The following is a 12,688-nucleotide window of genomic DNA, read 5'->3' as shown; positions in this document are numbered from 1 at the left end:
TTAAACCATTCACCTTTGTTTTCTCCTCTAAATAACTGCGATTAAATTGGAAGTTTATGTAAAGGCTGTTCATCTAACTGCTCTTGTTCCTTGCCATGTCTGACTTCTTTATTCGCAGTATCACCATGTTCCCAGGTCTCAGCAATTAATGTTATTGAAAATTATGAAAATAGGATACAAGTTCTAACAAGCCAAATTTATCCTTCAGGCTTTAGTGAGCTGCTTGAGTGCCACAGATCTGTGCGACCTTGGCGCAGCAGACACCATTTACTACAGCATGTTATACTTTTCTTTGCTGCATCTCGTAGCAATTTGCTGCTTCAATGCCCCAGATTTCCCCATGATGCTGTAATCTGTACTATTACTATGACTTTGCAATTACACAACATACGCCATCTCACTATGTGTTGTATCTTTCTCAGTTCAGTTTCAGTTGAATGCAGACTGCTTCACTGGATGTGGAAAACAATATATGTTCCCCAAGATGTGAAGAGATGTCAGCTCTCTAGCAAAGCACACAATAAGAACAAAAAATGAAAGCAGAACCTGTCTATGGGACAATGAAGATACTCTGTCTGCATGTACAGTGTGTGTTGAAAGCTAATCTTAATACAAAACATTTCCAACGCAGTCAGCTGAAACGGTAGCATTTCTTGCAACCTGTTTATTGCTGCTGTGTGTCAGTGCATGTTCACACTGCTGTTTTTACTTTGAGTGTCTAGACAGACTTTTATAAAAGCACCTCCTGATGACATAAGATTTATAGCTTGATCATGATTCTGTGTATGTTAGAAAAAGACATTGCCAAACAACGAAAAACGGTGTTTGTGTGCAGGTGTATCTAACCAAGGTCTAACATTACAGTTGCTACAGATTCCACTGTAGACAAGATATAGCAAGATTTGTTTTTTTTTTATTTGGCTGTAGGTCATGATTTCATTTAACTGCCCAAATGTGATCACCGACGCCACGCTAGTCTTGCAGGGGACATACATGATTGTCAATTCAAAATGACAACTTGTTGAAATCTGCTGCTGTCAGAGCACCAGAATTGGATTCCACACATCATGAATGAAGCAGCTTGTAACCTGACACATTTTACACAAGAGTCAAATTCCTTGTGTATCCAACACACCTGGCCAGTAAAGCTGATTGATTACTAGCAGTTACAGATGGTAATCCTGGACGGGCTCACCTGTTAGCCAGTAAAGCTGTTAGCCCGACTTTACAGCCACAAAATGATCAATTTTTATGCAGTCTTAGCATACTGTAATATAGTTCAAGGTGGAAAAAGCCTATATCAAAGCAAAACAACAAATGAAAGTCTGTAATCTGTAATACAGTAACATTTACTTGTCATTTTTGTCTTTTACATGATACTGCGCCATAACATTATTAGAATTTTTTTCAGGCAAATACATATGCACGAGGCTTAAGGCAATTATTCAGCTAGACCTTGAAAGACATTTGCATACACACAGTACCACTGAGCCCTACAGACTGACCTGGAGATAGGAAGGCAGCAATGTACTGAAACTTTTATAATTTTTGTAAAAGCAGAAATACATTAATCTACAATAAAAACCCTCATACATGGCAAATTGCCCTCCAGTCTAGAAACTATATACTAGTAAATTCCTTTTGACCTGATGGGACTGTATGACCTTCATAAAGTGCAGTATCTCAAATCTCAGGTAAAAGAAACATTTTGCCTCATTAATATGCTCCAGATATAGGGGACATACAAGGAGACGACCTCCTCGTACTTCTGGAACAATTCCAGGAGAAAACTGCACAGATGCCGTCATTGTCATCAGTAGACGCTCCATAACACGCCGGCTTCATTTTTGCTCCTCCCTGAGGCATCTTTGACAAGACAGTGCTGTAAAGCTGCAGGGCACACGACTGTGGTTTCTACATCAGCTACTATACCAATAGGGCCACAAGCAGGGGACTATTGGGGTTAGTACAGCTATTACTAATGAAAATGGGGTATCAAACTGTACAGATTCATGTAAACAGCTAACTTTTATAGTGGTAACTATTCTAGCACTAAAATGACAACTTTAAGAAATTCTGCACACATTTTATTGAGAATGTCATGTTCATGTTAATGTTCATAGCCTTTATGTATTTACCTTTTTATTTTCTACTTTTTAAAGCTCATAACTAAAGGCAAATGAGTGTTTATAAAAATATAAACTACCAAAAGTTTATTTAACAAAAGTGGAATGGTTACAGATAACAGACAGATAATAGCCACTGTCCCTTGCACTGTGGCTATGTTTGCAATTTGGAGCAAGTTAGTTTTCAAAACATGCTGATTGATAAAACGATATGTAGTTGTGCATGGACTTAAATTAATAAAGAAATATATTTTCAGACTGCAGTCTAGTTATAGGGACAGAGTGTAACCATAGAGAAAAGGAATCTGTAATCTTTAAGTAATTCAAAGCTATGGATATTAATTAAATGAGATAGAGATTAAAAATGAAATGTCATAGTGATTACTGGTTGTAGTCTTGTAGCAGCAGAAATACTGTATCCATCGTAACAAAACTATCCAAGCAAATATAATACTAACAATGCAGTCACATGCAGATCAGTCCAACTGGTTTAGAAGTCCAGAGGGTGCATGTTAAAGCCATCCCAAACTTGTAATCTGCCTCTCACAACAGTGAGTGGACCCATCAACAATCATGAGTCTTTCCTTGGGAAAACGTACTGACCGTAGCTGATTGATTATAATTTGCTGTTGACAAGAATGATAATTACTTGACAAGGATATAAAATGTTAATGGTAGCAGTCAAGCTCAAAGTTAACCAAGAGACACTTCACCAACATCTAATCATTTGATTTTACAGCTCCCATCTGCAACTATTTAAGCCAATTTTCCTCAGTGTTAATTAAAAACAAGTCAGAAATGTTTAGGGGAAACTAAAATAATGACTGAGGCAGATAATGAGTAAGCCTTCCAAAAAACGGCTTTGATGTTGCAGTGGGAGCTTCCGAATTCTCCCTTGTAGTTCGGGTTCAATGAAATGGAGATACAAAACACTGACTTAACCTGTTTGTCATCCTTCAACACTCTGTTAATCCTTCTTCTTGTAACACTCAAAATTAGTGTAGAATACAGAAACGGGGTGAAAGCCATTTTCACTTGCCAACTATCACATGACTGCATTTGTTCGGACCATAGAGGATGTGACATTTCTTGCCGTTTCACGTTCTCGCCTTCTTTTTTTGTGCCATCGAGAGGAAAAACATTTTCTAATTCTTTTCTCATATAGAACACAGTCATGCTGAAAGAGCACAGCTGTAATATAGGAAAAAAAACAACTCATCACAGCATCCCAGTGAGCTATTCTGAGCATCAATCCCTTGACAGCACTTTAGCAACAATGCAACAATGTTAAGAAAATCCCCCGTGTGTGCTTTCTGTATGAGAAAGGCAAAGGTTAGAGCATTGTAGACTGTGAGAGGAATCGTTTTTCAAGCTCTCCCACGATGGAGTTCATGTTTGTGTTAGGCTGGATCTGTGGAAGTCGAAGACCCTGTCCTCCACCATCACCTCTTGTTCCTTCTCTTCCTCCCTCTGTTCCTCCTGCTGCTGCCGATGTATCTAAGGGGTCAAGAGAATCCATGCAGGCCTGGCTTTTTTTCACCTTTTTGAGTGGGACCTGTTTGTGGTCTATCTGGCTGAACATGTTGGCCACTGACTTCTCAATGTCCTCAATGTTTTGGATGTTCTTTAAAATTCCTTTCAGCTCTTTTTGAGGAGGTTCAGGCTCAGTTGTGGGGGGCGGTGGTGGCCGGAGGGACACAGGCCGCAGGGCTGGCGCCTCAGACAGTGATGGGAGGACAAAGGTGGATAGATGCAGGAGTGAGGGTGACAAAGGGGGAGGAAGAGGTGGAGGTGGGGGAGGAGGAGGAGGTGCCTGTGTTTTTGTATGGTTGGAATGAGATGAAGCAGGAAGGGATGAGGAAGGGTGGTGTGGAAGAGGAAATGAAAAATGGAGATGAGCTGAGGTGGGATGTGGCAGAGGTGGAGATGGAGGAGGTGGTGGAGGAACTGAAGGAGGATCAGGGATAACTTCTAAGTGGACATGAAGTCTGTCTTCGCCACTTTGGCTTCCGGTTAAATTGGCCCCGAAGCGACGCAGCACAGGAGGAGTTGGTTTGTGACTTGGTGGAGGGGTCCCTCCATCACTGTGGGTGACAATAATACTTGGGGGACCCTCATTAGTCTGAGCAGTTGGGACATTATGCTTGTAATGTTGAGGAGACTCTGGGACAACAGAAAGTAGAATATCAGATAACAAAGATCCTCGTGAATCTCTGTTTTGCCTTTGCCTCATTTCCTGAAGTGCCTGTTGCTCAAATTGTCTGGCTTGTTCTTTGACTGTCAGCTTGGGTTCCAGACTTGGGCTTCCCATTAAGTCCGAGTCCAGTCCACGGTCAAAGCCTGAATCCAGACCTGCATCTTTATTTTCCTTAAATTCAGCCTTTAGAAGCTCCAGCTCCCATTGCACCGGATCCATGATCACTTGGCACCCCAAAGCATTATACATCTCTCTTCGACGTAATCTTGATGGAAATGTCCAGCTGTGTCCACACCTAGATCCCCATCTGCTGTCACTGCCACCAGGAGAGCTTAGCCTAAGCCAAGCCTCTCGAAGGCCTTTCCTGGAAGGGGAGGAATTCCCAAGAAGGTCTTTTTTCCTCTGACTTCTTCCAAGAGTCTCTGGGCTACTTGAAGTTCCATCCTCATGGTAGATGGGGTTTTTGATAGTAAGGGGGTTTTCATCAGAAAGAAAGGTGATGTTGGACTCAGATTTGGGCAAATTGTTGAGCACCCCACCATTGGCAATGCACTGGTGATGGGCAGCAATTGCCCGTGTGGCGAAGTCTGAGATCAGACGTTGGCGGTCGCTTTCATCCAAGCTGCCAACACTCCCACTACCACCATGATTTGACCGGCTGGTATATAGATGGAGGAAAGAAATAACATAGAAAAGATGAAATGAAGGGAAATAACAAAATGGCAGAAAAAAATGAAGGACAAAGACAGTATAGTGAATTGGAAAGATAATTATATAAAGCAAAGCTAAATGAAATTAAAGAGGGAGATGGGGACTGGATGAAATTTCCATGAAAGGGCAATAATGCACAATGTTAAAATTAAATATTGTATAAGGAACAAAAAAACAGAACCTGCAAATGCAAATAGATCTTATGTACACTAAAAGTAGTGCGCTACAAGGAAACTGCAGCACCATGACTATAAACAATGCCATATCTGTTGGGAGAAGGACAGATGAGCATGTCATGAAGTTCTCCAAGTATGTAGATTTCCATCCAACAAAAGACTGTTTATATTCACAAATGCACAATCAACCAACAACACAACTTTGCTGTATGATCTACCAAAGAATAAATAAACTATGGGAAGACAACTAACCACTTAGAAGCACAGACACAAACACAAGGCAAGAAAACAGTCACAAATGTAAATTTTCAGCATCCTACTCACTTTTGCCTGTCAAGGTGGATGGATGAGGACAAGAGAAGACAAACATCAGTCAAAGTGAGAACAGGATAAGTGGATTGATGTTAAAATAAGATAAGGGCTTCAGTAGTAGAAAAGGTCTACCGAACATGGTAACAAATCATGGTAGCATAATCCCACATTAACTGGTTGGCTGTACATTAGTGCAGTTTTGCTTTATTGCCCTGTGCCACTTTTATGATACACATTCGTACCTGGCAAAGGTCTTATCCCATCAGAGCCATTTACTCCTGTCCAACAGGGGTAAGTACCTTTATTAACATCTTGGCATTTGTTGAGGGAATGAAGAACATTTCTAATTAATTCTTCAGTGCCTGTCTGGGATTACAAATGGCAACTTTCCAGTCACAACCTGTGTGCCATGTCCCTGAACCTGTCTTAGTTTCTACTTCATGCCACATAAATCTGTTTTCAAAACATATCTGTTTTGGAAAAACCATTAGAAATTAAGAGATGGTAGGCTGATAGATGATTAAATCATTTTATAATACAGTGAATCAAAGGATAATCTCAAACTTTTTAGAGATGCTCATGACAGATAATGTTTAAAATCAAATTATTACAGCATTATCTAGCTTCCTTCCTGCTAGTTGCTTTTCAATGCTGGGGTTAAGGGCCTTGCTCAAGGGCACCACAGTAGTGTTGATAAGCTGGTAAGCACTGCTTTGTCACCCTGTTCCACCCAGATTTTTTTTCCTACCATTCCACAGGCTGAACCAGCAACCTTCCAGTCACAAGCTGCTTCTCTAACCTTTAGGCCTCCATTTTATTTTTCATATTCAACAGACATCAAAACTCAAGCTTGTCAAGAGAATAGACAAAGGCTGTTTAAAAGAGGAAATAAAAATCTACCTACTGAACAGTTTGATAATGGACCTTAACTATTAATGCGCATACGTTTCGCATTTTGCCAGGTTTTACACTCTTTGGGAATTATTTAATCCCTACAAGACTGCGGTGATGCAGAGCACACACACGGTATTACACAATAAATCCCAAAGAGTCTACTTTGTGAACAGACACACACCTTCCAAACCAGAATTAAACATGCTCTGCAGCTTATCAATAGAATTAATTATTGCCCAGGGTGGTCTTTATTAATTATGGGCTGAATTTATTTCATTTATCTCATATCCAAGTTCATTTCCAGACACATTTTAGGGGATCATTTGGGCTGGTTAGTTTCATATGCCCACACACTCAAACACAGTTGAAATCCCTTATTGTCATTTGGCATTAGTACCTACCTTCTTGCATATGAATTGCTCTCTTGTTAATGGGAGTGGGGAGGTATATCAAGGACAGACAGGAACCCGGTGATGCATGTAATGGTGATAAGAGTTCCACTCAGGTTCTTAATGCTCCAACAAGGAACTGTGTATTGCCTTGCTTGAGTGTGCATGCACGTGTGGGTATGTGTATACGGTTGTAAAAACTTTCAGATAAAAGTTAATATGGTGTCTTTACATAGTCACTATCAGACTCGTTTAACCAAACCAACACGTACCAAACCAGTAGAAACTGGCAAGAGGGTGAATTAAACACAATTTGCTAGAAGACACAAATGGGGAAAGTGGTGAAGAGAATATGATTAAAGTGCATAATAGTAAGCAGCTTTCTGAGGGAGCATAGAGTAGATAGGCCATGGCGCTCCTCTACACTGTTAGAGAGCTATAGTAGAGAATAAAAAGTATTTCCAGATTATTACCAAAATGCCTATTTATATTGCCTCGATTTGCTGGCCATGGTCACTGGCCTCGTGATGAATAACGCTAAAATTTACTTACAAAGCAAACATTCACAAAACCCGTATTCCAATTTGTTGTGAAGGATGATTAAGAAAAAGTCATTCTGGACTTCACTGAATGTTTGATGTTTCAGCAACTGTGCCTCAAATATTTGGTTTACTTGTGATTACAGTGTTACTGAAAGCCAGAAATGAAAAATTTAAAATGAACTTGAAAAGCCACATTGTAAAGTGAACACTGCTCTTTGGACAGATTACTGATATTCATTTACCTTTGTATAATGATGAGACTGATATGCAGTTTAACAGGGTGACAAGAAAAAAGCTGAATGTTGCTGAACCTTGGTGAAGATTAAAAAAAGCAGGGTTTATCTACACTGCTACACTGTTAAAACCAAAGCTTTGTTCGGCATGAGTCTGATGTGGGGTTACAGGGCTCTGTTTGATTAATATACATAGTTTCTTTGGCCATGGCAAAAACTGAAATGAACATCTCAAGATAAAAAGCTCTAAAGCCCACATTCACAAATATCTGAGGCGACTTTCAGACACATTCAACTCTATAAATCCTATATATGCCTATAAATCCTTGGATTGGCTCCCAGCTCCAGAGTGATATGTGAAACCTCAACACAGCAGGTCAAGTGCAGTGAAAAACCGAGTACAAAAGTCTTAACATTTATCCATTTGACACAAAAGAGACTTAAGGCGTGGACCAGTTAATTTAAGTGCCAACCTATTTTGGCAATCCTTTATATATGGCTGTTGAAGAAGTTTGGCAATGATATGGATGAGTGTCAGTCAAAGGACACTAGGGAAGCTGGCTTCACTTCTTAATATTGTTCATCAGTTAAATTTTACAATTTCACAAACAATGAAATAAAACAAGGTAAGCTTAATGATACAGTATAATTTAAATATATTATAAAATTTTGATTTTTGCTGATGTTTGTGTACCATTTCTTTCCCTTTTTATTATATTTGCAATATGGATTTATGATATTTTTGTTTCCTAAATGCTTTTTGGATTGATTGTTACTGTTTATGTTGTATCCTTTTCAATCCCCTTTTTTTGGCTCAGTGTAAATGCACCTTTCATAGTTCACTTACATGGCATTGTCACCCAGCTCTTCATACAGGTTGTTGGCGGTACCTCCCCCAGGTTTGCCTGTTGGCAGTGCCATCTGGATACGACTTGTTTTGGCACACTCTGCTTGACGTCTGGACCCGGCAGAGAGAAAACACAGAGTTGGTATCTAATGTTAAGAGTAAAATCCTGACCTTAGACAGTAGTACAACAGTCATCGCATAGACTGTAGGACTTATAAGTACTTTCTTTGTGCAGAACATCTGATGTCTCAGGCTTCAGGGCAACTATGTTACATCTCTCTGTCCTTAGGCAAGCCCTCATGTCATCTGCTCCTATTTATTTGTACTTGCTTTGGAAAAATATGTAATATTAACATTACATTGTAAAATACACATTTTGCTACAGCACAGTATATTTTTAGCCATAGTAGCTATCCAGATTTTTTTGATTGCACTGTAGGTGTCAGTCCACCACATGGGTCCAGGCTGAAATATCTTAATTACTGCAACAATTACCATGACATTTGATGCAGACATTCATAATGGCCTGCAGATAAATCCCTTTGACTTTTGTGGTCCCACCTGTCCTTGTCGTCAGCCTTAACTGCAATTTGTGTTTATTGTTTAAAAAATATCTGCATGCTAAAATGATAAAGTGTAAAATAAAAACAGCAGTAGGCTCTTAGGGTAAGTCCAAATTCCCTTAATTGCATCCATATTTTCTGTCATTTGCATTTTTTCCTCGGGTGTTAGTCCACCCATGTAACATGTGAGGAAAGAATGAATGGGAAAAAAAAATGTGAGGAAAGAGGAATTGAGGAAGCACGTTTTAAAGATGAGACATTATTTCCTCTGACCCTTCATTTGAGACATCCAATCACCAACTGATCTCTGATAAAGGGGCGTGTCGGTTCGTAAGACTTCTGTGAAGGATGGTCTCTTGTATCCTCACTCATGGCTACTCTGAGCAGGAATAAGAGCTTGGAGACATCTTTCATTATGGCAGACTGGAATGACTTCCAGGACAAGCAAGGACTGAAGAGTGAGGAATGATAAAATAAGGGAATTAGGATTTATCCATAGTCTCTCAGCGGTATCCTGAATGTTTGTGTAACTCCTTCATTTAAGCTTTGAACATAAAATTGAAATTAATGGACAAACTGAATACAATAAATGTGAGTTACACAATAAAACATAGAAAATGTTTGCTAAGATAATGGCACTATTAGCTAATGGTGATAGAAGGGCAAATATGGCTCCAGCAGCAAAACCCCTGAGCAAACTGGCCTAATCTTCCAAATGTCAACACACACACACACACACACACACACACACAGGCATACAGTACTCTAATAAAAGCATTGGTCCTGGATGTTTACTGATTCCATTTGTTTGACACTCTGCTGTCATTTGTTTCACAGCCACTCAGAATCAGAATCCGCTTCATTGGCCAGGTGTGTTGGACACACGAGGAATTTGACTCTTGTACATCGGCTCTCGGTGTGCATGTACATATCCCCACATAAAGGCAACAGCAATGGGCAAGTAAACAGTAAACCAACATAAGGCTGTGTAGTATAACAAAATAAACAGTATTAACAAGCAATAAACAGTGCAAATAATGCAAAATAAACAGTATAAACAGGCAGTAAACAAAAAACTGAGCTTATCGATTTTATTGTGCAATGAAAATCAACAGATTAATCCCATAGGAAGGTATCTAAAGACATGGCATGGCAATATTTTAGCATGGAATATGAAAGCAGTACTTACTCTTTGAATCTGGCAGCAGCAGATGCAGCAGATAAGACAGAGAGAGATTTTTCGATTATTTGAACCATAAATCTCACAGTGTCTGTTGTTAATCAGCTTTACTTAATCTAATTTACAAGCAAAGTCAGACAGTTGGTCTTCATTACCGTCATTTAGCAGCAGAGACTAGTAATTATTACACTGATGATTATTACTTTGTTTTTGCCTCTCCTTTCCTCAGTCTGTTATTTGTCTTTTTCTCAGCAGGATGCCATGCTCCTTCCAAAATGCATTGATCCAGTTTAAATGTGTGCGTGATCTTGTTTTGGGGATGGATGAAATTAATAGGCTTTCATGGTGGTTAGCTAAACAAAACTATTAGAATTGGCACTGTGGGACAGGTTGCCATGCTGAATCATCTAGGGAAGTGAGTGGCCCTGGTGATAGAATGATAAATAGCGCTAAAGGACGTCCTGTGGGAGAGACTGTCAGCTTTGTCTATTTGGCTGTCTGCGTGCTCTTAAAAGAAATTCACAGGTTTTCTTTGTTACAATTCCTATTTGAAGTCAGATCTTTTCAGACCAACATGTTCTGAGGACCTAAACTCGTATTGTACATTATAATTCAGTATCACCACATTGATGTTGATGTAAATGGTGTCACTTCAAGCACAATTACCTCAGTAGCTGGAATGCCTGGAAATAACACCAAAAGTACAATATAAAACCATTAGCTTTGAAGGATAGGATTTACAGTACTGTATTACTGGACTGTTATGGTGGAATGCAACAGGAAGGCTTTTTAATTTCCTAAAACAACTGGGCATGTAGTTGTAATGAGCTGTGGATCAATACAGGTTTGAATATTACTGTGAATTTATGACACTGTATGGACAATGCATGTGGGCTCAACTCCAAATAAATCACATTGCTTATGTTCATTGTAATCAAGCAACATGCCACCCAGTTCAGCTTCGTCATTAAATTACTGTATATATTTTGTTGGGCAACAATGAGTACAATACAGTGAAGCATGTTATATCAGGCTTTGACTACACAGCTATTAACTGTTAGTATAGGATCAAGTTCACTGTGGGTTTTGGAGGCTTCATGGGAAATGCTGATTAAAAAGCAAACTGATTAATATCGCTACCCTTAAACACAAGCTCATCAGAAAGACAACAGGCTCCTTCAGCCTCACTCAGCCTATATTGTCCCTGATTAAAATACCAATGTTATTCCAAAAATGTAAAAAATACTTCACCTGAGTCATACTTACTGTTTGTAGGTGATAATAACGATCAGTATGGCAGGAACACAGCAGATGATGATGATTACTGCCAAAGCCAACAGCGCCCCCTCTGTGTAGCCTACAGTCTGCACAGCTTTCTTTACGCTGGTCACCAACTCGGGGGTTTGGATCTCCAGAATTCTCCCACCAGGAGGGAGGAAAGGCTGGAACTCTTTGTTGATGTCCAAGAGTTTACCATCAAGAAATCTTAAAAGGAGAAACAATCATGTGACTGAGACCATGTTTACATGAGAATAAACTCGGCCCACAACCTATATTACACAGTGCAGTGACGCCAAGTGCATAAAATGCATGACAGGAACTACAGATGCCTGGTTGTGACAAGCTGTACAAAATGCTGCCTCCAGACAGCCAATGTTGTTACTGTTCACTTGATTTATCAGACAATGTGTAATATCTTATTTAATGCACCTTTAATGCCTGTTGGTCGCTAAGTCCGCCAGTTTCACACTAAGATCACACAGACACACAGCCACTTAATTGTGCTGCTGTACTTAAAATCTGTTTAGTAGTTGTCCATTTTTTGTGTCTCTTGAGCATAAGAACTTGCTGTATCTTCTCATTTGGATAAGCTACCAAAGAGTACAAATCTAACGTCATCAAAATACCTGAAAACCTGTGCGAGTGGCAGCACTCCAAAAAACTGAGGTCAATTAATTCAGGAATTACTTAACTGCAATACAATTTAGGTTAGGTCCTGCATCATTTTATGATATAAAGCTTTTGGAGAGCTGCCATTTAACCTTTCATGGATTTGTTTGCAAAGGTCTTACTTGAAGAGCTCCTGTCTAGATACGGCTCTATTTGTCAGTGGGTCGATAGCATAAATCATGAGGTCCGATTTGGTGTAGTCATCTTGCTCTGTTCCATCACTATAGCGGTGGGGCCCAATGGATTCCACAACGACCTTTGCTCCTGGTATCTGCTCCTGGACGTAATGTTCCAAGATGCTGAGGATTAAATATATTCATTGATAGATCAGACTACGACTTCTGCAGGGCACCACAAACAGTATTACATTATATATACAAATGTTCACAAATACATCTCTGTGAACACATGCATGTAGTTAGAAACATGAAAAGATAAAACCCTCAGACCCTGGTCACACATCACACACCCAACAGACATATAAACCACACACATTTCTCTCATCCTGTCAGCTAGGCAGATTCATGCTGTGCAATATTGATTTCTGTCCCCCCAGAACCACCTGCTC

At 39.6% G+C, this 12,688-nt stretch overlaps 1 protein-coding gene across 1 annotated transcript in view; it reads right to left on the bottom strand.

Annotated features, from left to right (window-relative positions):
* LOC109962900 (protocadherin-15-like) overlaps positions 1-12,688 on the bottom strand; it is a 153,740-nt gene that overhangs the window by 12,135 nt on the left and 128,917 nt on the right. The window contains exons 32-35 of the mRNA XM_020605022.1: positions 12,243-12,419; positions 11,437-11,655; positions 10,180-10,188; positions 8,428-8,538 (exon numbers count right to left, since the gene is read on the bottom strand). Coding sequence (XP_020460678.1) covers positions 8,428-8,538; positions 10,180-10,188; positions 11,437-11,655; positions 12,243-12,419 — 516 coding nt within the window. The remainder of the gene's footprint in view (positions 1-8,427; positions 8,539-10,179; positions 10,189-11,436; positions 11,656-12,242; positions 12,420-12,688) is intronic.

Source organism: Monopterus albus, unplaced genomic scaffold (genome assembly GCF_001952655.1).
Source record: "Monopterus albus unplaced genomic scaffold, M_albus_1.0 scaffold69.1, whole genome shotgun sequence".
NCBI classification, from domain to species: Eukaryota; Metazoa; Chordata; class Actinopteri; order Synbranchiformes; family Synbranchidae; genus Monopterus; species Monopterus albus.
Note: the sequence above shows the minus strand (reverse complement) of the source record. Positions and strands in the feature narration are given on the sequence as shown.